At 48.7% G+C, this 27,535-nt stretch overlaps 1 protein-coding gene across 4 annotated transcripts in view; it reads right to left on the bottom strand.

Annotated features, from left to right (window-relative positions):
- NBEA (neurobeachin) overlaps positions 1-27,535 on the bottom strand; it is a 482,091-nt gene that overhangs the window by 42,289 nt on the left and 412,267 nt on the right. For all 4 annotated transcript variants that reach the window (XM_054586547.1, XM_054586549.1, XM_054586548.1 and 1 more), the window contains 3 exons: positions 18,251-18,391; positions 10,803-10,922; positions 1,408-1,560 (listed from right to left, as the gene is read on the bottom strand). In XM_054586547.1, coding sequence (XP_054442522.1) covers positions 1,408-1,560; positions 10,803-10,922; positions 18,251-18,391 — 414 coding nt within the window. The remainder of the gene's footprint in view (positions 1-1,407; positions 1,561-10,802; positions 10,923-18,250; positions 18,392-27,535) is intronic.

Genomic DNA, 27,535 nt, shown 5'->3' with positions numbered 1-27,535 from the left:
GGAGTATGAAACAGCTCCCCAAATCTGAAAGTGCCAATTTACAGATGAAGTACGAGTGATCACGCGGAAAATGTGTGCAACGCTCCATGACAGTCCCTCACGAGGGAGACGAGGGTGCAGATCACCTAGACGGCACCTTTGAACACAGGGTTACTGCTACAGCAACAGCTTTCGCAGATGAAGTATATTAAAAGCGAAACATTTCTTCAAGACAGAAAAATCTAGCTCCAAACTTGAAGGCAGAATGTCACTAGCAGGAGAGTCCCCCAAATAAAGAGGCCCAGGTCAGCGGGGGGAGGGTGAGACCACAGAGCGTGTGATCCTGTTTATGTGAAATGTCCAAAAAAGGCAAACCCAGGAGAAGACGGCAGGTGTGCAGGCGCCTAGTGTCGGCGGGGACGTGGGGACAACGACGTCTGCAACTGACCGTGGCGATGGCCGCACAGAGCCGAACGGGCTCAGGCACGTTGATTTTCTTGTTCCTTGAAAGGGTGAATTGATAGTATTTGCATGATACACTGTGAATTATATAGCTTTTACCAAGAAAGGGGTCTGAGGGGTAGGTAGACTCCATTGCAATATGAGGACCTTATTTGGATTCTGATTCAAATACATAAGGCGTTAAAATAAAACAAAACATATTTGTGAGACACGTGGGAAAAAGTGGGAGTGAAACAGGGTTAAAATATACATATTTTGGGTCATTGGCTTTATGGATGTAATTCTTCAATTGACTAATAACTACAGTACACTCGAGAGGTTGTGTGATAAAGCGGTTCATTTCCGTACATGATGACCACAGCGACGTTAAAGTGTTCTTAACTATGGATAAAAACACATTCAAATCTATAAAATGTCCACAGACAAACATCCTGAAAACATACTTTTTTGTTTGAACACCCAGACATCGGCCATGCAGATTTAAAAAGTCACATTTTCCGCACGCGTGTTTACTGACGGGTTGTCTGTGAGGGTTGGGGTGTCGCGCCTGAGCCGCGTCTCGCAGCCTCTTGCTCCCTACGCGCAGACACGCGCTGAACCAGGCTGCCCTGCCCCGAATAGTGTGTGAGTGGGGAGAGTGCAGGTCGAGTCTGGAGAAGAACGAGGCGCGGGAGTTTATTTTAAGCGCTTTCGATTGTACTAGTCGGAGATGCTCATCTGATCGCCTTCTCCTAGCGCAGCAAATGCAGCTCAATCACCGTCTCTTTATTGGTGCTCGGAAAGGAAAGCCTGCCCGACAATAAAGAACGCTGTCCAAAGACAACAGCACAATGCTTCCTTTTTACCCTTAAACGCTTAACCTTGTATTTATAGATGTTAAATGGCATTTTGTTAAGTGAGAAAATGAAGCTAGAGTATTTTCGCCCCTTGGTGAGCTCAGGCTCAGGCAAAAACGCAGCCTCTTACCATCCTGTTGATCCGCACGAAGTCTTCAGGCTTCTTTGCCCAAGGCGGGAGGTCGACGTCGTTCACTGCCACTTCGTCCTCTCTGACTCCCAGGTTGTACCCGTTGCTGTTGACGAACATCTCCGGTAGGTAATAGAACTCCGGAATCAGTTCCTGTCCAAAATAAAAAGGTAGCATATTAAGCCCCTTTAAAAATCAATGGAATAAAACTATTAATTTCTAGCTCAGCTAAATGGAATTAAATAGTTTATTTAAATTTAATATTTTATTACTTTATTCTCTTCTTAATTTAGTTTTCTGTAGATAAAAGCCTAGGAAGAGAAGACACACATTTTTCTTAAATAATTTGCTTGATAATTTATCTTTATAAGGTTTTCAATCTTTCCACAAATTAGTTAAGAGAAATGAGTTATAGAATCAATAACAGTTCACAATAGCACTGCTAAACAAATATATAAAGTTATATCTACAAGTCTGTGCTGTTCAGCAAACATTTCTGAATATTATTAATGAAATATCTAAATTCAAAGAAAGTTGTTGCCAGTATTGGTTAAAAATCACTTAATATTTTGTACTTGTTTTTTTGACTATGCTAGCAATTACAATTCATAATTTCTACAAAAAACTAAGTTTTACTTTTTAATTTGGCAAAACAAATTATTTTTATACACACTCATAGACACAGGGAAGAGGTAATATATGACATGATACTACATCTTAAATGTTTAGTGCATGCTGCGAACAGTCAATTCTTAATAAATCGGATGCAAAGACAGCTGGCATCGCCTGCATATAACAAAGGCATTAACAACTGGGTGCAAGGCAGATGCTGTTGACGTACAAAGTCTAACATGTATTTCATGCCACCTCAGAATAAATCTGATACAGAAATGAACTTCTGTGACCCTGAAAGTTCTTATTTGTTGTACTTTTTTGTAAAGCAACTGGGGAAAATGAAAACAAAAAGCCACCGAAGTTGTTACGTATGCTATCCCACGAAAAAATAGCGATCTTTTCAAATACCAAGGAGAGAGTTAAAGTAACTTTAAAAATGCATTGTGAAAAGCGTAAGGGCATTCATGTGTGCAACGTAATCAAACCTCTGTCCTCTTCTCTAGTGCTACACAGAACGTTGTAAAAGTCTATCAGACACTGAGGGCTTCAAAACAAATTGGATCCTTCAGCCTAAAAGAACATACACAAAAGCTTTCTCTTGGGGCTTCCGGTCAAGAGGGTGGAGCACCTAAACCAGGTACTCCCCTCCTCCCACAACGACATCAAAATTATTACTGAACTACACGACAACCATCACCTTGAACCACTGGAAATCTAGCTGAACAGAGGTCTTACAACTGCGAATATAAAGAAACCACACTGAGGCTGTAGGAGGGGAGAGGTGCAGAGTGGGCTGGCCTCACGCCCACATGTGGCGGTTTAACATTGGGAGAAATATCTGGGCTACAGAGGTTCCCCTGAGGAGCGAGGGGTCCCAGCCCCACGCCAGGCCCCCCGCCCCAGGTTCCAGGGCTCGGAAGAGAAGTGCCCACAACCCCTGGCTGTGACAACCTGGGGGCTGAGCTGAGCGACAGGGGGCTGCTGCAGTCCCGGGCGCCCCCTTGAAAAGGCCGACGCACGGACGTCCCCGGGCTCACTCCCTCTGACCGTCTGCGCTGGGGCAGCGGCTCGAAAGGCATCAAGGACACACAGAGAGGAAATGGGACAGCTCTCTCCCAGACAGAAGTGCTGGCAGAGGCCACTGCTCCTTCGCTGGGCCCTCCTCCCCACCCAGAGGGCCGGCAGGCAGGCGCCGTAGCTGGGTCTCCACCCGCGCGGCTCACACTGTCCGCGCCGCCCTGGCGAGCCTCTGAGACCCCGTCCCACCACACGACTAGTGGGTCCATGCAAGCTGTTTCCAGAGGCTCTTCCATACAAATGGCCTGTCATGGCTCACACTTCGTTTGTTGAAATCTCTCAAACAAGCAGCATCTGGCCTCTGTGGGTGTACCCCGTACCCCTTGCTAAGTGGCCCCAGGCCGGGCACTAGCAGCAGCTGACCCTGGTTTATAGTTTGGCCTCTCGTTAGCACCCCAAGCCCAGAACAAGTAGCAGCCATCAGCAGATTGCTCTGCACTCACGCCAGGTGGCCCCGGGCAGGGTACAGGTGGCAGCTGACCTTGGCCTGCACCTCCTGGGAGGCCCCAGAGCCAGCCCACCCACTGGATTGGCGGCTTTAGAACACACCGAGGCACCACCCAACTACGCCCATGAGTGACACGCTCGAGGGGCGGACTCAGTGAGCGCCAGGGCCGTGCCGAAGGGAGCCCAGCCCCAAGGGGCAGGCCCTGCAGTCAATCCGCAGCGGTGCCCCAGGCCAGGCCTGCCACTGGTGGGCCGGGGCGTGAGCCCCGCCCCTTGCGGGGCCGGCAGCAATCGAGGCACAGGGAGGGGCACGCAGCCCCCACAGGGGGCGCACCTGCAGTGCCCAGCTCCCACTGTGCCACAGGGCCCTCCAGGACGCCTATTACACAAGGCCACTCTACCGAGCCCAGGAGATGTGGGAGCTCTCCCAACACTTAGAAACAAACACAGGGAGACTGCCAAAATGAGGAGACAGACAAAAAACATGTTCCACATGAAAGAATAGGGAACAAACTCTAAAGAACTAAACAAAATGGAGATGATCTACCAGATGCAGAGGCATTTTTATAACACTGGTTATAAAAATTCTCAAAGAACTTAGGAGACGAGTAGATGAACTTCGTGAGAACTTCAGTGAAGAGCTAGGAAACATAAAGAGAGAAGCAGAAAACATGAAAAGAAACCAGTCAGAAGTAAAGAATACACTAACTGAAATGAAGACTACATTATAGAGAATAGTGAAGCAGATGAAGCAGAGGATCAAGTCAGAGGTTTGGAAGATAAGGAAGCAGAAAATACCCAATCAGAGCAGCAAAAAGAAAAAAAGAAGCCAAGAAAATGAGGATACTATCAGGCACCTGTGGGACAACTTCATGCATACCAACATTCGCATCATGGGGGTGCTGGAAGGAGAAGAGAGAGTGTAAGAAACTGAAAATGTAGTTGAAAAAAAAAGGAGAGAAAACTTCCCTCACCTGGTAAAGGAAAAAGACATACAAATCCAGGAAGCACAGAGTCCCAAACATGATGAATCCAAAGACGCCCACACCAAAGACACATCATAATTAAAAGGCCAAAGGTTAAAGACAAAGAGAGAATCTTAAAAGCAGCAGGAGAAAGACAGATATGTACACGGGTGCTCCCATAAGACTGTCAGCTGATTTCCCAACAGAAACTTTGCAGGCCAGAAGGGACTGGCAAGAAATACTCAAAAGTGATGAAAGACAAGGACCTACAACTAAAACCACTCTGCCCAGCAAAGCTGTCATTTAGAATCAAAGGAGGAACATCCTTGTCCAGCCGATCAGAATGCAGACGTAAATTACGGACTTGCTGTGAACTGTTAGGGGTTTGATGTTGGAAGGGACGAAGAAACTCTCAGGTTTCCAGCAGCGGGAACACTCACAGAACAGACACACGTTTACGGCCAGCGCAAATGCCGTCCTGGGGCACGGTGTACAGGCGGGGCTCCTAGGGAGGGCCAGGGCGGTCGTGACTAGCTGCCTGGCCCTGCAAGTCCTGAGCTGGGAAGTTTGTTTTCTTTGTTTTTTTCCCCAAGGGGAAGAAAGAATGAGTAAAACCACAAAACGTCTGGGGAGAAGCCGCTGAGGCAGAATGGCTATACCATCAATGCCTCAGTTTTACTGTTTTTAAATCTTGTTTCAAATAGCAGTTTACATTTAAAAGTGAATAATATAGATGTGTAAAAATTGCTTATGTGAAAAAATAAACTCATGAATACAAGTGTTTCCACGATGGGATTTACCTCCTGAGTCCAGGAGGCGCCAGGCGCCAGGTCGCTCTGAGACAGGAGCCACTGAAACGCTACCTCTGCTCCTTCAGCCTCAGACAGCAGGTGCCGCGGCGCGTGTGTGTGTGCTTGCGCGTGTGCGTGTGCCTTTCTCTGGGCTGGCACTGTTCTAAGTGCTTTCAGCCTTTCTCTTCCTCATCGCGGAAACGTCACCAGCGGGCGTCCGCGCCCCCCTCGCTTTGTTGACAGGCACGAGCCCGGGCAGAGCGCGCGGCGGGTCAGCTGGGGCGCCCGCACAGCGGAAGCATGGCCGGGGCAGAAGGCGGGCCCAGCGCTGCAAGCCCAGGACCCGGCCCCTGGGCGCGCCCCCTCCCCGCCACTCAGCGCAGCGCCCCTGCCGCTCCGTGCGCCCCGTCTGTCTGTCTGCTCGGGGCGGCGGCTGCTGTTTTCATTGCCTCCGCCCCGCGCCCCGCCGCAGCGGCCACCCCGTGGCAGCAGGGTCCTGCCTGCGCTGCTCCTTCGCGCCCCCCTTCCTTGCTAAGGAGGTGCCTGGCATACGACACGGACTCAATACGTGTTCGTGGAACGAAAAATGAATTGACGGTTGCTGTGTATTTGTCGTGCCCTGAATTTTGGGCATGAACGAGTGATGAAAATGTTGAAGGCCACGGTTTTCGAACTGTGCTGGCACAAGCAGAATTTCCTCACAGCTGCCACTTAGCTGTTGCTGAGGGGCGAGGCCGGGCGGGCGGGCAGGGGACGGACTGTTGCTTCTCCCACCGGGGAAGGCCTGGTCCACACGCACTGGAAAGATGAAAAGGGCAGCGGTCTTCCAGGGAAGACCACACACAGAGGGAGGGGCTGGCCGCGCCCGCTGCCCAGCCGGCCTGAATCCGCCCGGGGGTGTCCAACCTGTGGCCCGGGGGCCGCATGCAGCCCAGGACGGCTGTGAACGCAGCCCAACATAAAGTCGTGAATTTACTTAAAACACGATGAGATTTTTTTTTTGTGATTACGTGTTGCAATGTATTGAATGTGTGGCCCAAGACAACTCTTCCAGCATGGCCCAGAGCCGCCCAAAGGCTGGACACCCCTGCCTGACCCAGGTGGGCCACCCCAGGCGACCCCGCACGGACCCAAGACCAGCTGCAACTGATGAACCCAGTCTGACTGCAAAACACTGAGAAAAAGATGACCTTTTAAGCCATTAAGTTTTGGGGTGGCTTTTTGCACAGCAACACACGGTTCCAGAACGCCCTGGTCGGTCGGGGCCGCCGCTGGCTCCTGCATGGAGAGCTCAGGCCGCACCACAGCCACCGGGCAAAGCCAGGGGCCGGCCCCGCAGACTCCGTGCCCCCCGGCGGCCTCTTCGCCTGCCACGTGATTTACTCCCTGTGGCCCCATCAGGGGACAGAGACGAGGACAGCTCCCTCACGGGGCTGTTCTGAGCGCTGGGGCGAATGCCCAGAATGATCGAGAATCATTCAAGAAGAGCGGGCTGGGCTGCGGCGGCTGGCGAGGGCGCTCCCACGCGGGGACTTCGGCCGTGGCCGGCCCGCCGGGAACCAGGGCTCCCGCGCCCTCGCCTTCCCTGGTTAACCAGCTTCTCTTTAAGGAAAGAGTCGAAGTCGTTTAGAATTTCCTAAATGAACAACGGTGCAGAAAGACACCAAATGTTATTAAAGAAAGGGCAAGATGAATATTATAACGGGCATTTTGTATCTGTAAATGCGATTGCTGGTTTATTTTAACTGCCGTAGTCAAACCCCACGGGACGGTTAATGGTATTATGCGCGTTCCATCAATACGAAGAAAATACCCTCAAACGTAATTTCTAATTTACAAGCTTATGACAAGCTCAAGCTGCTGAGAAATTGGACTTGAAAGTACGCTGCAGAATGATAGAAGGCCACTATTAACACTATCATAATTGTATACCTATTGCCTCAGATCTGACATTTCAGTTTAATATATTTTGCTGAGCGAGCACACCATTTTACGGCTTCCCAGTGAAATCAAAACCAACCCAGACGTTTTCACTTTTCTGGTATAATTCATGGCAGGGTTTCAAAACTGCCATCTCTTTTCTCCCCCTTTTTCCAGAAGATTGATGCGCTGGCCTTTGCTAATTCCACGCGAGCTCCTAACAGGCCCACGAGCCCCTGTGGTAATTTACACCATGTCCTCTTAGTGAGACTGGGTGGCAGCCCCCTTTCCTGACATCTGCACAGCTGCTCAAACGCAACAGAGCAACTCTAAGGGCATTAAGGGGAATCAGTGTAAGAACTTCACTACGGTGAATGTCGCTGGCACCGAGATGTTCCAGAGGACAGAAGTAAGAAAACATAAAGCACAAACGCACTGGTCAGAGCGGGCGCGGGGGGCCCACCTCCTGCAGGTCCCCCGCCAACTGCCGGCCCCTCCCTGCCCCGCTGGTGCTCGAGAGCACGGGAGAGGCCGGCGCTAACAGAGAGACGGAGGAAAACCATCCTCTCGGCTCCGGGGGTCTCTTCAGTGATTGTGGAAGTTTGTAGAAATGGAGAATCATTTCTTTACAATGATATCACACAGTTTAGGTTTACAGCTTAGGGACAAAATATCCAAAGCTTAGGCTTTAACACATAGTGGGCAAAACTATAACATCACTCTTGGTAACATAGTTTTCCCTGCTAAATCTAGTATTATTTTAAGGGGGAAAAATACTGTACATGTTGATCAATATACTTAGATACGAATTTAGGAAATCCCAATGCAGCACCAGTGTTACCAAAAAACTTTTAGCATTCCCTTCATGTGAGCCTCAAATTCTGACGTCATAAAGGGAGAGACTATCGATGGAACACCCCCCCACCCCACCAACAAAAATGTAATTAAAATAGAGCAACACAGCCAAGCTGAAAGACTGAGAAATCATACAGGCCATGCAACCTACTGCGATTTCAAAGACCTTTTTCAAGTCAATAAGAGACACATGACCCAGCCAAAAATGGGCAAAAAATATAAGTAAGCTTACAGGTCAACAAGTGTATGAGCAATTGACAACTTCACTCACAATTAATGGAACGGAAGCCAAAGCAACGACAACTCCACGTTCACTTATCGGATCGGCAACAGTTGCCCTGTTTATTGCAGCAGCGATGGGAGGGGGGTGCGGGGAGGGGACCACCCGCACACGCGGCCGTGCACAGTGAATTACCGTCTCTGGGAATCACGGCTTAGCCATGTCTTTCAAAATTAAAAACGCACACAGCCTCCGAGCCGCCAGCCCCACGAACAGAAGTTACCCTTGACATCCACACCGAAGGTCCTCAGGACGCCTGCGTGTGAGTGCGCACCACAGCTTCGTGCTTCAGAGACCCGCAGAGTCGGAAAGACACGCCAGCCACCCACGGGAGACTGTGCGAACAAGTTACAGCACTGCATGCAACGCGCAGCCTTTAGAAAGAAGGCTCTACGCGGGAAGATATTTGAGGTGTATTATCATGAAACATGAGAGGTTCGGGCTCGTGGGGGAGAAAGGAGAATGAGAGCAAGCGGCGTGCAGTCGGCTGGGGAAGGGGGCTCCCCGTGACCCCGCGAAGTCGGGGAGTAGGGGTGATACCTGTCTGTACTGGAGAAGGCTACTTGAGAATAAAAAATCAAAAACCTCCCAAATTAGCCTCAGCCCCATTGGTCTTTGTCCTTGACGATGCCGGGCCAGGAGCCAAAAGATTGCAGTTAATGACAAAACGTAAATGTTTCTGGAAAGTTTCGGACAGAGGCGGCGTCTCCCCGCCGTGTTAGAAGGGCTGGGGGCGGCCGTGGGTCCTCAGAGACCGACATGCAACGTGGAGAGGTGCCTGGTGATCAAAAGCATCAATAAAGTGCTCAAGATCAGGAGGAAAGCCTGCAATAAAACTCCGTCTCCACACACAAATGAGAGTGACTGAGTCGGACTCATGTGTGGGCTCGCGAGGGCAAGTCTGCGAGTGAAGTTGCAAGGCCAAGGCCAAGCTTCTCTCTCTCTCTCTCTCTCTCTTTTGGATATCAAACAAGAGTGAACAGGCATTTTTACGTAAAAGAGTTGGATATAATGTGGATACAACTCTGAATTAAGATATACACAATCTTACAGAGAATAGGGAGCCTTCAAATGTAGGTAAAAATTTTTGATTCACATATAAAGTATTTATTGAATGTTTTTTATGAACACTCTGTGAATTCGAGACTCCTATGGACTCTCCACTTCCGGTTAGTTCTCAAAATGTTATTAAATAAGAAACAGACTTCTTCCCTGCTTTCCCTGGTCTTAAATCAGTTTAAATGATGCTTTTTGGGTTTAATTTCTCAGTGACGTTATGAGTCTGTCCAGAGGACAACGTGGGCCTTAGGAGTTGAACACGGGAAGGGCGCATATTAGGTTATTTTGTTTCCCAATGGGACTGTGCCGTGGGTGTACATTAATATTCCGCTGATACTCATTCACGCAAACTGGCGGCAGAGAGCGAAGCGCGCGGGCGTGCTGCACCCCGGGGCCTTTCCTCTGCTTTGCTTTCAAAGGGACCCGGTGCCAGGGTGCCCGCTCCGCTCCTTACCCTTCAGCAGCGCCGCTGCCGCCGCCTTTACACCGTTGGCGATAGACAAGCACGGACTTGGCAACAGCCACTTTGACTTGAACTCACTGCCTCCCGTGGTACCAGACCCCGAGATGCAATGACACGACAGCATTTTCATAGCCAACAGCACGACCCTCGGGGCAGCGAAGGGGGAGCTGGCCCTGAAGGAGAAGAGCCTGGGGTCGGAGCCACACAGACCTGAGCCGTGACCTGCCCACGCCAGCTCACCAGCAGCACGGACGGCGAACGGGAGAGAACACACAGGTTGCACCGTTGTGAGCACAACTGCCGCTGAAACAAGCCCACGAGCGGAACGGCCAAGGCCCGTGCTCAACAGCAGTTGCGCCGCGGCGAGCGTCAGGCGCCTGGCCCCGACCACCCGGAGGTTGTGTGTGCTCGGTTCATCGGGCGCGCGGCGCGGCCCCCATGCACGCTCGAGGGGGGGCGGCGGCTGCGCCGCGAGCCTCCGTTTCAAATGCGGCTTGTCATTAATGCTTTATTAATTGCCGCAGGCTATGGAAGCCCGAAGCCGGGCGAGCTAGAACAATATGACACATTAAGGTCAAATCCAATTCCTGCTGTGTCTTAGGGAATGGGCCAAATATTGAGCTAAGAGCAGGAAAGCCAATTTATGGGCTTTTCTTTCCATCTCCTGACTATTCAATCTAGATTTGATAGCGATATTTTGAAATAATGAAAGCACCTTAACTGAATAATATAAAAGAATCCTGAATCATTTTCCAGGAGGCTCGAAACTATTTCCCTCAGTGTCTGTTAAGGTTGGAGGTACCACAGAATTTCAAAATTTGATGGGACAAGGCTGCAGTATGCAATGTCTTATATACCCGCCTAAAATGAAAACTTCGGCATAGCTTGAAATTGCATTGGTATCAACACACAGGAGAGCCCACCTTGACATCAGAAGTGTCCCTCTGGCTAGTCCTCCACGACCTGGCCACGGAGGAGAAGGTCCGGCCGGGGTGGTCAAACTTCCCGTCATTGGCGTTGAGGAAGAACGTGGTGAATGGCTCCTGCACGAGAGAAGGAAACAGAGATGACCCTTCTGCACAGAGCTGCCCCGAGCCCAGCATGAACCAGGACTCTCCCTGAAACGCCCCAGGGGCGGAGACAGTGCCGGCCCGGAGCCGCCCCGCGGCCGTGGAGGCAGGAGGGCCGGCCCCGTCGCCCTGCAGCCTCGGCGGGTCCTGTGCTTTGGGCCTCGGCCGCAACACGGCGGAGCGGGAGTGCCGCGTGACTCAACGGAAAGCGACCTGTCATGGACACAGCCACGGCTCAGGTTTCATTTCTCAGAGCGAACCCCGCCGTGGCCACGCGGCGGTAAGAAAACTGCTCCGGCCCCCCGCAGGGCGGCAGGGGTGCAGCAGGGAGAGGCCGCCCAGGTTCCCCGGCCAAGTCGGTCGACGCCCTCGTGCTGCACTGGACCGGCAGCCCCTCTACAACGCGCATCCCCGCTGCAGGTCCTCGCACGGCTTTCCACAGCTCCCAGGGGAACCTGCAAGCTACTGAATTCTCTTAAAGCCACCCGAACGCCCTGGAGCCTGCCGGGCTCCTCCCTCTCCCTGCTGCCTCCGAGACAGCCGAAGGTCTGGCCACATGGCCGTCACTTCCTGTCCCTTGAGCGTGACGTCCCCTCTGCCTGACACAGAGGGCCCTTCCACCTCCCCCTAATTCCTGGGCGAGGCCCTTCTCATCCGCTGCGCCTCAGGCAGGGTGTCACTTTCCCCTGACAGACCTTCCTTGATCCGCCAAGCTCCAGGGCGGGCTCACGCGCTCCCTGTATCTCCTCCAACGCGTCACCGCAGCATGGGCCACACTGTCTCGCAGCAGGTTTTTACTGTCCATCTTCCCCACTACAGGAATAGGCTCCACATCTGCCTTATTCACTGTTCTATCCCCACCACCAACACTCTGTCTCCTGGGGCTAGAAGTCGCTCAGTGTGTTGCCGTTGGAGGAATGGGTGACGGTCGGTGCAAGCAAGACGACTCCCAGCCTAGTCCCTCTCAGGCTCTGTGGCTGTCACCTTACAGTGACAGTGCACGGCACTCCTGACAGGCCCCAACAGCTGCGAGCCAGGGAGCCACTTCCTCTCAAGTTCCTATAGTGTTGGATATGAATGATTTTTCAGTAGTTAGGTTGGGAGAGAGACATTATTGCTGATGTCATTAACTTTGCTTCCAAATGCGAAAGGATTAAGTAACTCTCCTCCTCACTAAGGATTTCCGAGTTACCTAGAAGTATAGCAAAGACAAACGTACATTTCCTTTTCCATGGTTCAATTCCTTACTCAGGCCTAGGGTGAACGGCATGTCACGTATAGTTTCAATAATGCTAAGAAATCCTTCCTAAATATTTAGGTGTTTTTCTTTAATATATAACTTCTCATTCTTCTATATCCATGAAACATTACTTGGTCCCTTTCAAGTCCTCTTTCTGCCACCAGCTGTGAGGTCCAGCTGCCAGAGACAGCCACCTGCCTGGCGTCTTCCTATACTTCAGTGCGGCCAGCCGCCCTCCACTCAGTGACTCTGTGATGTATCACCCATATGTCACGTTCACTGCTGCCAGACAGAACAGGGTCATGAAAGAGAAGAGGTGAAGAATGTTAAGATACTATGAGGTCTGTCCAGAAAGTGCCCAGCCATTGCTAATACAACGAGAATCGTTTGTGTGACATCGATGTGACCTGGCAGCCAAAGACAGTGGACTGGAATGCACATGTGTGAACCATGACCCCTTCACTGTACCAGTCAGTGGGGTGGTGGACGCCACTCAGTGAGCATGTGTACTGGGTGGCTGTCACATTCAAACTGACTGAGCAAATAGAGCAATGGCTCTGCATCCAATTTTGTGTTAAGCTTAAACATTCCTCCGTGGGAGCTATTCGGGTGACTCAGAGGCTGCAGCTGGTAGCTGGCACCTTCATCATGACAATGCAACTGCTCATGCGTCATGTCTCATGCAGAGTTTTTGGTGAAGCATCAAATCATCCCGGTAGCTCAGCCCCACTACAGCCCAGATTTGGTGCCCTGTGACTTCTGGCTTTTCCCTAAAACTAAAATCACCTTTGAAAGGGAAGAGATTTCAGACCATTGGCAAAATTCAGGGAAATACGACAGGGCAGCTGATGGCGACTGAGAGAACTGTGAGGGCTCCCAGGGTGCCTACTCTGAGGGGGACTGAGGCATCATTGTCCTATGTACAATGTTTCTTGTTTCTTGTCTTCTTCAATAAATGTCTCTACTTTTCATAGTACATGGCTGGATACTTTCTGGACAGGCCTTGTCTATAGGTAAGGGGGCATTACTGATTCACCTGAAAATCAGCTTCCGGGAAGTCCACATTGCATTTAAGATTTTGAGTCATGCGAGAGATAAATAGATCTCACCGAAATTGTTAGGGGAAAAAAAATTACAAAATGTCTTTCACTTAATTAATTTGCTTCATAAAGTTTCAACTCCCTGTATTAAATATAAGGCAGTTAACGCGGTATATCTCACCACTAAATGAAACTAAAGTAGGGACGCACAAGTTCTAGGAGCAGCGATGGTAAATCGGCCGAAATGTGACAGATCGGAGCCTGAATCTTGGTGGACCCACTCACCTCTCTCAGGCAAGTTACTTAACCTTAAGTGGTAGTAGTGTCTCAGTGCCCTCATCTATGTGAATGTGGAACGACAGCACTTGGGGGCAGGTACGGGAACGAAGCAAGACCGAATGGCGCTGAGAAGGTGGGGCGCTTCTCCCCTTACACAGGTTGTAAGAACGACGGGCAGCTCCGTGCGCTTTGCCGAGCACTGGCTGCGGCGCACGGCCCCAGGCTGCGCCTCACTAGACCGCCTGCCAGGCTCTTACTTCCCTGGCGTTTGCCTGCCTCCGGGGCCCGAGAGCCAAGCACCAAGTCGGAGGTGCACAAACATTTGCTGGACACCCCTAAATCTACGAGGTTCTGTTGGAAGGTGGGCGTGGCTGCGTGAGAGTAAGATACCATTTTTCTTGTCAGCCCTTAGCCACTAGTTTGACTAAAGAGTTGTATATTCAGAATCCACTTCTTCATTATTCTAGGACGTTGATTTTTTTTTTCTCTTTACATGGTAGACAGAGATTACTCTACAGGGATCAAACAAATCTCAGTGATTTTTAACCTATTAAATAGATGTGAGCGAAGGCTCATTTATACACGTGAAACCTTACTTCTTATCAACCATTAGAAGCTGATCTCTGCCCGAACCTACTGCTTCTGTATATATATTACACGTTCAGGGTAAGATTTACAGTGAAGACATTCCAAGTAAAATGTGTCCTTTCACACTAGTTAATATCTGGAGGAACCTCAAACTCCACTAAAATCATTTATTCACCATTGGTCCACTGGCTGCCCACCAGGAAGGTCTTTTCAGAGCCATGAGTTTAGCCAAGTGACTTCACTGGTAAAAATATTAAAAATAATATTTTCAATTTAAAGTAACGTGGTGTGTAGTTAAGCAGTTGTTACCATCATCATACTAAATACATTCACTGAGGCTAATAATGAGCTTAACGACTTCGGCTCAAAAACACTGGAAAGGTAAAGGACAAATCTGTCGTCTGTGTTTTGTTTCTATGAACAAATTTTTAGCGACATGCGTGTTCGCGCAGTTTCTGTTTCATCAGCTCTTGCTGGGGTGGGAGTGAAGGAGTCGGACTCCCCCGGCCACTGGGGCAGACACTCGGCCAGCCATCAGGCCGCGGTGCCTCCCTTCGCGATGCGGGGGCGCACCGGCTCCCCGAGCGCCCGCGGGCGGTGCGATGGCCCGGTCCGCCCACTGCGGCAGCCCGCGGAACCGCCGACGGCTTGAAATGGCGCTGGTTAGAGCTGAGTGTGCTCCGGTGCACGGTGAGTTCTGGATTCCAAACAGCCAAAACAGTGGATTTTTTTTTTTTTTTTTTTTTTTTTTTTTTACTGGTTACATATTGAAATTATAATACTTTGGGTGCATTTGGCTAACAAATACATTTATTAAAATTAATTTCACCTGTTTCTTTGGACTCTTAAAGGCGGCCGCTGGAAATTGTGCCTTACCCGAGTGGCCCGCACTACTGTGTCCTTGGCCGCGCCCTGGGCGCCGCTCCGAGGGCGCGCACTGCCTTCGCGCCACACCCTTGCAGGGTTCCGGTCTGCGTTCCGTTCGGCTAACTGTGATGCATTATTTGGGGAGGCTCTTAGCGTATCAGGAATAGGAGCGCAAAAACTGAAATCAGGCTCTTCAAAGTAAGGCTCGTATGGACGCACACTTAAATAAGTTATAAATCTGCTATCAGACTAATTTGATTACACAAAAAAGGTGACCATTACTTTCTATAAATATTTCAAAGTACTATCATATGATATGATACGCTCAGAACACCCCTGATAACGTCTTTTCACAAGTGGTCCGTGACTTTTGTTCCCAGTCCCCCCGCACCTGAGGAGGCGTCGTGCTCCCCTGTGGTGCTGGCTCAGGACAGCGATGGCTGTCCTTGATGGGACAGGAGGCGACAAAACAGCCTGGAGGTTGGACGCTTTCTACGAATCCCCTTCCCTGACGGTGTCGCAGTCCCTGTGGGCATCCCACGCGCACTGGCTCATGAGGTTAAGGAGGCTGTGCCGCTTACAAAGTGGGTCCCGCGGGCTCCTTAGGCTCAGGCACGCTGGCCCTCGGCTTGCACAGTGAGTCCCTGACAGCAAGCAGGACTTGAACTCTGCTGACGCTTTCTCTCTAGGCTTTTTAAAAACTAACCTGCTTTGCTGATTTTTGTTAAAACATTGACAACATGCACAGTTAGTAAGTCCTTTCCAACTGGTGGCGGGAACGATTGAGTTTGGTTTTATGGTCTGACCATTTGGTGATCAGAGAATCTGATTTATTGGTCATTTGTCTTCTTGTCTGTCTTTCTGTGAGCCTAAAAAATAAGAATATATTTTATGTCTGTTATAAAGGATGCCAGCTGTCGGAGATCTTGGCTGGTAAATTTTTGTGCTTGGTGTTTAGCTCTAACCTGCGGCTGAAACTGCAGGATAGAGACTATAACTCTCTCTCTCTGTGGGTCTGTAACTCAGGAAAGCCCTCCCTGCTTCTGTGAGTGTGAGGTTATTTTCCTATGTCTGGAGGGTATTAATAAGTTATTACAGCCCATAAACTAAAGGTATTCTGTTCTGATTGGTTTACCGTGGTTAAAGGCAATTATATAAATCTAATATTCCCCCAAATTAACAGAAAAGAAATAACACTTCTTATATTTTCAAGTGCTAGAGTTAAAAAAACAAACAAACACATTTCTTAAGAAACTACTAGCTCTGCAACACTTTCATAAAACAAAACAAAAGAACCCCCCCCCAAAAAAACCAGGCTCCCATAATTAAGGTGAATTTTTGAACAAATAAGACAAGTAACTTTGGTCTATTAGAGAAAGTCTTGTCTTTTCCTTTATAATTACAGAGTTTATTGTTTTTTTTAATAAGCTTTGGGTAGGATTTCTTATAAACTAGTTAATCTAAACATCTTAAACTTCTCATGTTGGTTTAGGATTATGAAAAATATAAAATTTGTGTTCAATTAAGTGGAATCATAATTCCGACAAACTTTTTTTTACAACAGAAGTTGCCAGCAGCGTGTCAGTGTCGGTGACCGACGAGCTCCTTAAAGCAGTCACACTGCGCAGTCGCGGCAAGCCCAGGTGCCCTCCACCTGCAGGGGAGGCTGCGGAAGACCCCGCCCCGCTGTCCCTTGGCCTGAGGGCCACACCACGTCTGCCTTTGACATGGGAGGGGCCTTGCCCGCCCGACCGCCCACCCCTGCGGTGCCGGGTGCTTCTGAAGCCAGTCAGCCTTGGGCAGCGCAGGGGTCTGAAGGGAGCTGTGGTGAGGAGAACACAGCTGAGTGCACTGATTTGCAAACTTAATTTATCATTCTAGAATACTCTCAGTTGCTAATGGAAAAAAAAAATCAGATCATCTGCTCTCAGTAACTGCTCTTAACTACACTAGATTGAAGAAGGCAAGTCTAAAGGTAAGGAGATCGGTCAAGAGTTTGTGCAATAATCTACATGAAAAGTAATGGGACTGAACTAAGGAAATGCCCGCGGTAACAGAGAACAGACAATAGGCTGCAGAGGTAATTCCCTGGCAGAGCCTATCTGATGTGATGGCTGATTGCACGGAAGGGGAGGATAAATCAGAGAAAACTACCACACTTGGTAACCGGGTGAGTGGGCAGGCCACTTAGATAGAAAGCGCAGTGCGGACCGCAGGAGGTCGGGGGGTGGGCAGACTTGGGGAGCCCATGTTTGGAGATGGCAACTATGGTGTTGGGAGATGCTCAGGTGGAAATACTCGGCAGGACATAGAGAAACACACATACTAAAAATACAGGTCAGGAGCTCAGGAGCTCAGGAGAGGCATCTGCACCGAAGACGGAAGCTGGAAGTCATTAGCTCACAACTGAGGGACGCAGACCAGGTGATGGGTAGAGGAAAACGCTGTGCAACAGCAGCCTGCAGCAAAAGACATCCGAGGGCGAGGCCGGGCAGGCGCTGGGGGCTGAGGGCGAGCCAGGAGGGAGGGTCGTCAGAGGGGCCACAAGGGGGAAGAATTTCGGGAAGTCAGTGAGCAACGGTCGGAGACTGCAGATGCTGCAGATGCGTCAGTGAGCAACGGGGGGCTCCACCCAGCCCCCGACGTCTGGCCTCCAGCAGAACTGGACAAAGTGATGGGTGTGGGGCCCGTCCACCAGCACAGGCTGGGACGGGAGGCCGCAGAGACGGCGCGGGGCGGTCCGCTGTGCTTTAGCGCTGACGGGACCCAGTAGCTGGAGAAGGGGGAGGTAGCTGCTGAGCGGGGCGGGGAGCTGGAAGGAGACACTAATTAAGTCACTGGGTCAAAGAGATTTGAATATATTTTTATCTTAGAAGAATGAGAAAGTGACAAAAAAAAAGTCTTCTGAACACGTACAGACTGTTTTTGACATAGTCTGCCCAAGAAGGGAGGCCGAGTGAGCCGGGCGAGGCAGCCGGCGACAGTCAGTGACCGGGGGCAGCGGGGAGCGAGGGTGCGCCCGCCCCCTGGAACTGGGGTTCCCTCTGTAACTGGTGTAGGTTTAACAAGTTCATAACCCTCAATCTTCCTACCCAATTTTGCAAAAGAGACAACTTATTAAAAAAAAAACAACAGGATTCAGGTTTTGCTACAGTTTGAAATCTCTCATTTCAGTGGACCCCGATCTTTGTTTAAAACAAATGCGTATATTTGATTTTTATTTAATGTACTTATCTTAAAGGCTTTGAGGAATTAAAGGCAAACGGTAACTTCGCGAAGGTACTCACAATGCGAACAAGCCAGGACAAGGTGGACGTCGCTGTTGAATAATGTGTGTTGTAATGGTAGGGTGGGCTTTGGTCGTCTTCCCACGTCTCGTACCGCTCAGCATAAAACACGGCTCTCTTTGGGTTCAAAGCACCGATTGGCTATAAAAAGAGAAAAGAAGCAATACGTCATATTGGACAGTCTATTTAATAACTTTATCCTGACAGTATTCGCTGCTCATTCATTTTAACCATAGGATTAGGACAAAAATAAATGATTTTATATTTTTACCAAATTTAATAGTAAAAACAGATCATGATACTTGCTAAAAATCACTCCAAAAGATTATTTGTGTGTGCAGGTTTCTAGGTTTTACTACAAGTTTCACTGAAGTGGATTAGCAGAGATGACCGAGTTCAAACTTAAAACAAAGCCATGTTTTCAATGTTTTTTTGCTGCCTACTTCACCACCATACTGAACGTTTAGCTTGATCACAGGAACTCAAAGGACAAAGTGAAGCTGTTGACCACGGTAGAGAAAACCTCGTCTCAGCCTGTCACCCAGGGGGAAAGAGACATCGCCCACGGGGAACTGTTAGCCCCATTCTGTCCCTTACGGAAGAAGCCTGTACCCTTTTTATTAAGTTAACTGCAACCCTAAGGCTGGTGGGAGCCGTTCAGATGATTCATTCCCCGGGATGCATTTTGTCAAGGCCAGAGAGACCCCTGCCATCAGCGCCACCACGCCGCCGACTGCCACGCTAACCCCAGCGGTGGAGCACACGGTGCGGCTCTCAGGATGCGGTGCACATGATGCTTTCAGCAAAGCGTGTTAATTAGATCACTGTCTCCAGCTTCTGAGCACGCCTCATCATGAAGAATGCCAAGCATACAGTCCTCATGATTTCAAACAGCAAACGGCCGGAGCTTGCGTGTGTGTCTGCTTTTGGTGTAAATGGAATTGAGAGTCCACTCTGACACCACCTGAGAGCTCCATTGTTTTATTTTAGGCTGCACACTCCAAAAATATAGAGAAAACAAAATATGAACACTAAATACAGTGTATAACTCCTTTGTTTCAAATTTTAATATTACTAGATAACTATGAAGTTCCCCCCAAGGCTTCATTTTAACAAGAGGAGGAGAAAATTAGGGTTTCAATGGAACGAATAATGTTACCCAAGGGAGAAAGATTCTCTTACAAATGGCTCCTGAGCTTTTTCTTTTGGTCCTTGGGGAAGAACCCAAACAACACATGTTGTCAGCAGCTAAAAATCTCTTATAGTTTCCATAGTAAATTTTTATTTGCAAGGGTTTTTATCCTGAATTGGAAAATTATCTGTAAATTATGTTCATTTTTCTTTAACTCAATTATGACTTAACAAAGACTAAACAATTTAATAATTGAATTTTTAAAAACTTTGTTTTAAATATACTTTTTCAAGGCTCTAAGGATCAGATTTCATTGTGTTAAATCTCACTGGTATCCCTCAACTCTTTTTATTCAGATGTAAAAAAAAAAACCACCCATGTAACTTCATTAAATGTCATATAAAATATTAATATTTAAAACAAATATGTAATTACTTTTTTTGATAAAAAGGTAATTACTATAGTGAAATAAATGTGAGTTCTGTTATAACTGAGTAACAGAAACAGTAAGTTTTTCATTTAAAATGGCCTACGTATTTTTTATGTTCGTAGTTGTGCAGATGCCTGCTTTTCTAACTCCACACTGTAACTATACCTCTTCAAAGCACCGATCACGGCTAACATTCTCTCCTGCCTTGAAGGGGCCGGCGGGTCTTCCAGGCAGAGCGGCCTGCGCCGTCCGGGAGGACCGACCTCATCGGACAGCGTTTGTTCTGCCAGGCCTCACGAGACAGCCTCACAAAAGCAACACGGTCCTCCCTCTAATCTTTTCCAGCTTTCTCCTCAACTACTGGAAAACGGGTAAAGTAAATATTTATACTTTTTATTTTACTCAAGTTTCAGCAAAGTCTCTCAGTGGAGTGTTTTACACAATAATACTTTGTAGAAAACAGCTGCACAGCATTAAAGTCTGTGTATGCCTTCATTAGTAACTGTAAAATTTTTTTATTGATTGATTGATTTTAGAGAGAGAAGAAGGGAGAGAGAGAGGAAGGGGCTGGGGTGGGGGAGAGATCAATTTGTTGTTCCGCTTATTCACGCGTCCATTGGTGGATTCCTGCGCGCCCTGACCAGGGATGGAACCCGGGGCCTCAGCGTATGGGACGAGGCTCTAAGCAACCGAGCTCCCTGGCCAGAGCTTCACTAGTAAGGTCTTAAAATAAATTTCTAAGTTTGAATTCTAATCTAATGCATTTAGCAATAGATTTTATAAAACAAAACGTCTATCTTCTACCTACCTATTTACCTTTGTATAAATCATTACTTATGTATAAATTTGTTGTCCTTTTAAAATTTGAGCAAATAATGCAATGTCAATACCATTTGAATTTAGAAAATGAATAAGGATTCTTGTGAAAAAGTAAGACGAGACTTAATGAAATTTATAAATTTATTTTGTAACCCCTTCAATTTCTACCATAACTACCACAATTACCTCAATTCTTTTTCCTCAGACGGGAGGCGCACACACACAGACGCCTCTGTGCTTTCTAGGTATTTTGGAATGAAAAGGGTTAATTGAATAGATCTTGCTATTAGGTTTATTAGGATTTTTGTCCTTGTGAGTTTATATGCTATAAGTTGACACTGTTAACAGATAACAGAAAATAATGCCAATAAAAATACAAAAATTAAAAATAGAATTTCTACAACACTATTATTTGAGTTCAGTTTCTAAAACTGCTATAAAGTCTACCGAGCTTGCCAAAGCACTATTTTCAATACAAAATTAGTAGAATATTATATATGTAAATTCCTGTACCTACATGAAAGGCTATTAAATTTATTTAATGAATCGTGTTGAGGCATGGTCAATGCCATTAAAATCGGTTCCAATTTTTAAGAATAAAAAAAGGTTTGCAAGGAGATAGCAGAGATCCAATTAAAGTAATATTAATCACACCACATTCTTGTATATCAGAAAGTAAACAAGCGCCCACAAGGCCCGTGGAGCGTGGGCCCCACTTGCGTGCATCGGCGCTGGGAGCTCACCAGTGCTGGGGCGTGTACGAGGGCGCTGTATATTTGTATTGGAGACTGTTTTCACACCCGTTTTCTACGTGGGTTTTCACGCGTCTCTGAGGTGGGCAAGACATTCAGGAGGAACCCAAGTTCCTGATGAGGAAAGGGGCACCTGCATCTCCCCTCTTCCCACGACGCTGCGTTGCCTCTTCCCTGCTGAACAGGAAGTCCCATCTGACGCCCTTTCTCTTGTGCATAAGTACCTGTGCACTCGATTCCTGATCCAGCATGGACCCTCGGTGATGGAGCGAAGCTTACCGGCCTGTGGTCCGCCTCCCCTACCTTGCAGATGGGGACGATGAAGAGAAGAAATGTCAAATCAAGGCCATGTGGCTGGTGAGAGGGTCTCCATGTTCCAGAACCTGCTGCAGCTCTGGGCTCGACCCAGCGTGGAGCTGCGTTTGATGGATGCCTCTGTTTGGCTTCCAAGGATTACGTTCAGTTATGTTAACACTCTGGGCACATCCGAGCCTCTAACGTGTTTCGCTTATCCTGTTATCGTTCACGATAACAACCGAGGCCCTGGGAATCCCCGGGACAGGCCTGCGGTAGTGCTGCCTTTTTTGTTTTTGCAGCCGTGTGCCATATAACATCGTTCACAAACTTCTCGGCGAAGACGCTGGAGGAGTCCTGCCGACCGATGCAGCTGGGCTCACGTGAGCTCCCTGCGTCTCCGTCCTTCCGACCAGGGAACTGCAACCCAGGCTTCCGGAAGTAGCTCACCTTCCTGTGCAAAGGCGCACACGGTGCCATCTGGTAAGAGTTAGGCGGGTTTATAACTTGTTTACCGCAGCACGCTGGCCCTTCAAGGGCACGTCCATGTTTTGTTCGCCTCTGTCATCCCAGCACCTGCCTGGCTCCTTTCAGGTGCCTAATAAATGCCGAATGAACAAAGGCTTGTTGGTCTGATTATATGTTTGATAGTTTACATTTCCCTATGAAAATTTTAGACAAAATTTTTAGGCAAAATCAAAAGACAAATGACAAAGTGAAAAATATTTATAGCACATTTGCTAAAGGGCTGGGTTTTTTGTTTTTTGGGTTTTTTTGAGAAAATAAACTTTTACAGATCACTGAGAAATGAACGAACAATCTAATTAAACAGACAAGCAAATAAGAAGGCCGTGGACACACACATTTCTGGTACGTGCAGGAAAAGCAGCGCCAGCGCGGGGCAGTGTCGCCAGTGTCTATTCCCTTCCCGACCAGCACACCCCACCCGCCTCCCTTCAGGAGCCTCCCCTGCCCCACGCTGGGCCCCCTGGCTCATGCAGGGGGGCGGACTCCAGCACCGACCCCTGTGCTGGGCGCGTGCCCCAGACCCGCCCGTCGGCTTGTTCCATCCACCTGGCCCCCGAGACCGGCGCGGAGGCGGCACGGGGGTCGCGTTACCCCAGTGAGGCTGGGCGGGAGTGCCTGGGGAGAGCAGTGCGCCGTGTCCACGGGCCGCCAGGGCACCCCGATGTCGGGTAGGGAGGGCGGCCCGTGTGCGCGCCAAGCCAGTGGGGGATCATTCTGGGACCCTGGTGCGTCCTGGGATCCAGGTCTCCTGAACCGCCCCGCCCCCCGCCCGGACTTCTCAGTTGTACACGCCAACGGAAACTTTGTATTTTCAATTAAATCCAGTTTTTAGTTGACTTTGGGGCGTGAGAGTAATGGGAGTTTTTCGACTTCCCTAACCCATTTTTACCGTTTGAGCAAGAACTTCATTTATCCCGTGTATAAAATTTTAGATGGCTTTTTCAGTTACATCACCAGGAATATGTTTCAAATGTGGACATTTTTTGTTTCTATAAATTTTAATCAATTACAGTAACTTTAAATTTCCGCTAGCAAACAATACAGACCATATATTTCTGAATGGAAATTCCTGGTACCAATCTTCACTGACATTTGAGTCTTTGCCTATCAAAACTTTACTAGTTAAAACAAGTCAAGTGTCAACACGGGGAAGAAAAGACAACCGGTATATTCCACAGGATAACCGGGTATTGTCCAGGCTACCTGGCGGCCTCTCCAGTAGAGCAACACCACGAAGGAAGATGGGGTGCTGGCGGTCGGGGTGCTCTAGCCTAAGACACACGGGGGCGACACAAGGGCCCACCGCCACGCGCGGCCCTCGACCGAATCCTGGCTGAACAAGCCAATTTTTATAACTAGCTGGGGGATAATTAAGAAAAGTTGCATATGGGGCACAGTGTTAGGTAGAATTAAGGGATAACTGTAAGTTTTGTTAGGTGTAATGATGGTATTTTGGTTATGTAGGAAAGTGTATTTTTCATACTAAGGTATTTATAAGTACAATACCATTAATCGACCTGAAAATAGTTCAGCAAAATAAAACGTGCTAAAATGTTAACAAGTACGTCTTCTAAATATTGGGTAAGTCGGTTATTGTTGGTACTTCTCTTTATAAGTTTTAATAATATGTCGAAATAAAATAAAAATGGAGTGTAAAACAAGCAAATCTTTCAAATTCATTCTGAGCCCTTTACATAGTACCTACATCTTGGGTTGTCCTCATAGAGAAGAAATCTTACAATTTGAAAATTTGAGTTTCTAAAGTGTGTGAAGATCAGCTTCTCTTCCACAGACCCAGCCCCCCATTGGCGGCTGTGCGCACGCGCCCGGCTCGCTCCCCGCCCCCCCCCCGCCCCCCGGCCCCCCCCTCTGCGCCCGGAGCCCAGCTCGCCAGCGCTCGACCCCCGCCTGCCGCCTGAGCCTCGGACCCGAGCCCATGGAGCCTTGCCGGGATGACGCGTTAAGGCTTCTGTTTTGCTCGCTGGAATTGTGTGCATTTCCTTTTACAGCCTTCCATAGGGTAAATACACACACGTAGAGCGTGAAGAAAGAGAGGCTTTGAGCCGAGGTCGCACTGGGACTAGCCGGGTTTCTCCGCGCCCACAGGACCGGCGGCCCTGCACAGCCCGAGACGCAGGACGTGCCCCGCGCTCGTCCTCGGCTGCCCCGCGCTCGTCCTCGGCTGCCCCGCTGGCGCCGGACCGGCAGCTCGCAGGGCCGCACACCCAGCGGAGGCGGGCCGCCTCGGGGACATAAATCCGTGGTAGGCTGTACCGAGGGGAGAGTGCACTCTGGGTACCTACTGAAGGGAAAGGACAGGTAACAAAGGAAAGGAAATGCGACACAGACAACCAGCGCAGTTACCGCGACCGCAGAGCTGTGAGGATGAGTCAGAAAACCTCTTTAGGAGTCTTAGCATGATGCCTGTCATGTCATAAACGCGTGTCAAGTTTCGGCTGTTGTCATCATTACCCCGGAATAGTTCCTAAGAAAATTAGTTTTAGATATCTCAGCAAAAAGTCACCACGTTTGCATAAAAACCATGGAGGTATACAATAAGTGTCTTACGTCGTCACGTGTCAGTTCTAAAAGCTTCCGAAGTGTTAAGCAGTAGGGTGGTGAAGAGCCTGCAGATCAGTCTGAAGATCACCCCCACGTCCTGTGCCGCTCCAGCTGGCCTGCGAGGTTAAAGCGGGCTCTCTGCCCGGTTTGGCGGGCACAACACGCCACTTCAGACGTGGCCCGGGCCTGGTCGCGTCCAAGTGCACGGAGCAGGCGCTCCCCTTCCATGGGGGCTGGTCTCCTGAGGGCACGCGCTAGAAAAGGCTCCGGTGGTTTCCAGTCCCTTCCGTAACAGCTTACATTTGTCAAAGCCTAACAGGCTCTACAATTTCCTTCCCTCTCTTTTTCTGAAAAGGTAGGACAACTGGCTGACTGGGAAGGGCCCAGAACAGAGCTAAGGGACCTGCGGCGTAAGCAGACGCAGCACAGGGCCGGTTTGGGACTTCCGCTCAAACCCTCAAAGCGGACAGTGGAGATAAAAACAAACACTCCTCTCCCTGCACTGATTCTGGCCACCTCGGCGGCGTTCCTGCATCAGCTTTCTCCCGCTGTCCGCGCTTCCCTTGGTCCCTCCCCCTTCCTTTCAAGTGGAAGGTAAAGAACACAGGAATGCCACCGGGTCCCTGTAAGTGACCTTAGACTCCCCAGGGTCTGAGCCAGTTCCTATTGTCTTTATCTCCAGTGCCTGGCACAGCAGGTGGGCAGTTAATGCTTGCGTAAGGAAAGAAGGAGCAAATGAATAAAATTATGAATTTAAATAGATGCAATTTTGAAATCAGTGCCCTTTTGCATTCCCCCCTTACAAATTAGGCCTTTAGCTCGGATCATTTCATGAGTTTAAAACGGTATCCAAATACTGCCGATCATCACTTTGCCTTAAAATAACACTTTTCCTTCAACGCCACAGCATAAGCAAGCTTAACAAAAATGATATTCGAATTAAATGTTAAGACAATAGCCAACATATATTTAGAATAATTTTCAAATGTGGCACTAGGTGTTTTTGGCAGATGGTATATAATTAAACTTGCATGTTCACATTCTGATCTTCTAATGCATTTTATATCAGCACAGTCGGCTAATAATATACTTAGCAGTTTTGCCCATTCTTCATGTTTTACTGTTAAAATGTAAGCATTATGTAGATTATAAAGTGAATAAAACTAAGCTCCTTTTAGGTAGAGTTCCCTTACGCTGGAGAGGAAAGTAAAACAGCTGCGCCCACCAGCACCCGCTGCCAGGTCGAGTGCCCCCACCTCACAGTGTCATCCCCCGCCCCACACCCCTGGGGGTGCGGACCCCAGACGGCACCCGCGGGGGCGGCTGGAGCACAGTCACACCCCGGCGCATCCTTTTCCGGGATCCCATTTCGAAGCCTGCGGGCATTATCACTTCCTCTTCCTAAGTAGCATAATAATTTGGGGAAATGGTTATGCCTATCATCATCCGTCAGTCAACAACTCCTGTGTTAACAAAATACATCTTCCCACTCGATGCACGTGCGCGCGTGTGTGGTGTCTTATGTTTACGTCAGTATCAGCAGGCCCCGGCCTTGCGACGAGACTGCTCCGTTTATCAGGAGGCGCGGACCCGGAAACTGGGGAGCGCCGCTCACGCGGCGAGGAGCCGAGGCAGGCCTCCCAGAAGGCCACGTCCGCACTGCGACTCAAGAGTGAAGTTCATGGGACTCCATGCCACTCACTGAAACGCTACCTTTCCTCATGTTTTAAGAGAAATTTTAGCACAAGGTCACATCTCCACAAGAAGAATCTGTGCAGATACTGAAAAGATAAATCAACGACAGATTGCGTCATTTGCTGTCTATCGTGCCAAACAAAAAAATCGTAACCTCTAACCTGTTCGTGTAATAAAACTTGAGCCTGTGAAGTCTGATCAAATGGGGGGGTTGAATAAATTTTATAGATGAGGAGTCTGCATGCTCTTAAATGGCTCCATGCGGTGGGCAAAGAAAAGAGTGTTATAAGTGACAATAAAATATGTCGGTCTACATAAATGTGCGTCTAAAGTTGTAGTGAATATTTAACTTCAGCATTGTGATATTTAAGATTTTGATAATTTGACAATTTAAAGAGATAAAAATATTTATTACCTAAAAATGATTTTATATTTATTAAAATGTATTGCTTTTTATTTCATTAGAAAAAAATTAAATCAAACAATCTCCTACTGGATTTTTTAAATGATACCAAAGACCGTCAGCTGACAAACATGGAACGTGGCTTTGTAGCTGCCAGTCACCGAAGGCCCCTTGTGTGCTCGGCGTGATGCTGGGTTCAGTGCATTCCATTCTGTCAACAGCCCTGCTACGTAAGCAATTTGTGTTCCTTTTAAAGAAGAGAGCAGGAGTTCAAAGGGCCCAGGAAGCGTGTCAGAGCTACATCCGAACGAAACCTGCGCTCTTTCCACGTTGTTTACTACGTCTCCTTTTTCCTCTCTCAGTTCTCTCAGAACTGACAGTGTATGAACAGGATATGGAGCCAGAGAGTCAGTTCTAACTGATACGGAGAACACGGAAAAGGTTCGATGGTGCTGGAGTTAACCTTTCCCAGCCCCCAGTAAGGAGACGAGGGAGGATTCTGCTTCCTGTGCTCAGGGCACATAGCATCGTGGAACAGACAGCCGTGGGGCCTCAGGCAGGATCTGGGAAGCCGTCCTCAGGCGTGTCCTTGTCCCGCCCTTGCCATTGGAGCCCCAGCCCAAGCGAGTCTGGTGCACAGACATTATTTGTATTTACTGTTTCTCAGAGC

This window comes from Pteronotus mesoamericanus, unplaced genomic scaffold (genome assembly GCF_021234165.1).
Source record: "Pteronotus mesoamericanus isolate MK-2021 breed Mesoamerican mustached bat unplaced genomic scaffold, CSHL_Meso_final contig_94, whole genome shotgun sequence".
In the NCBI taxonomy this organism is placed as follows: Eukaryota; Metazoa; Chordata; class Mammalia; order Chiroptera; family Mormoopidae; genus Pteronotus; species Pteronotus mesoamericanus.
The sequence above is the reverse complement of the archived record's forward strand: the minus strand, read 5'-3'. Positions and strand labels throughout refer to the sequence as shown.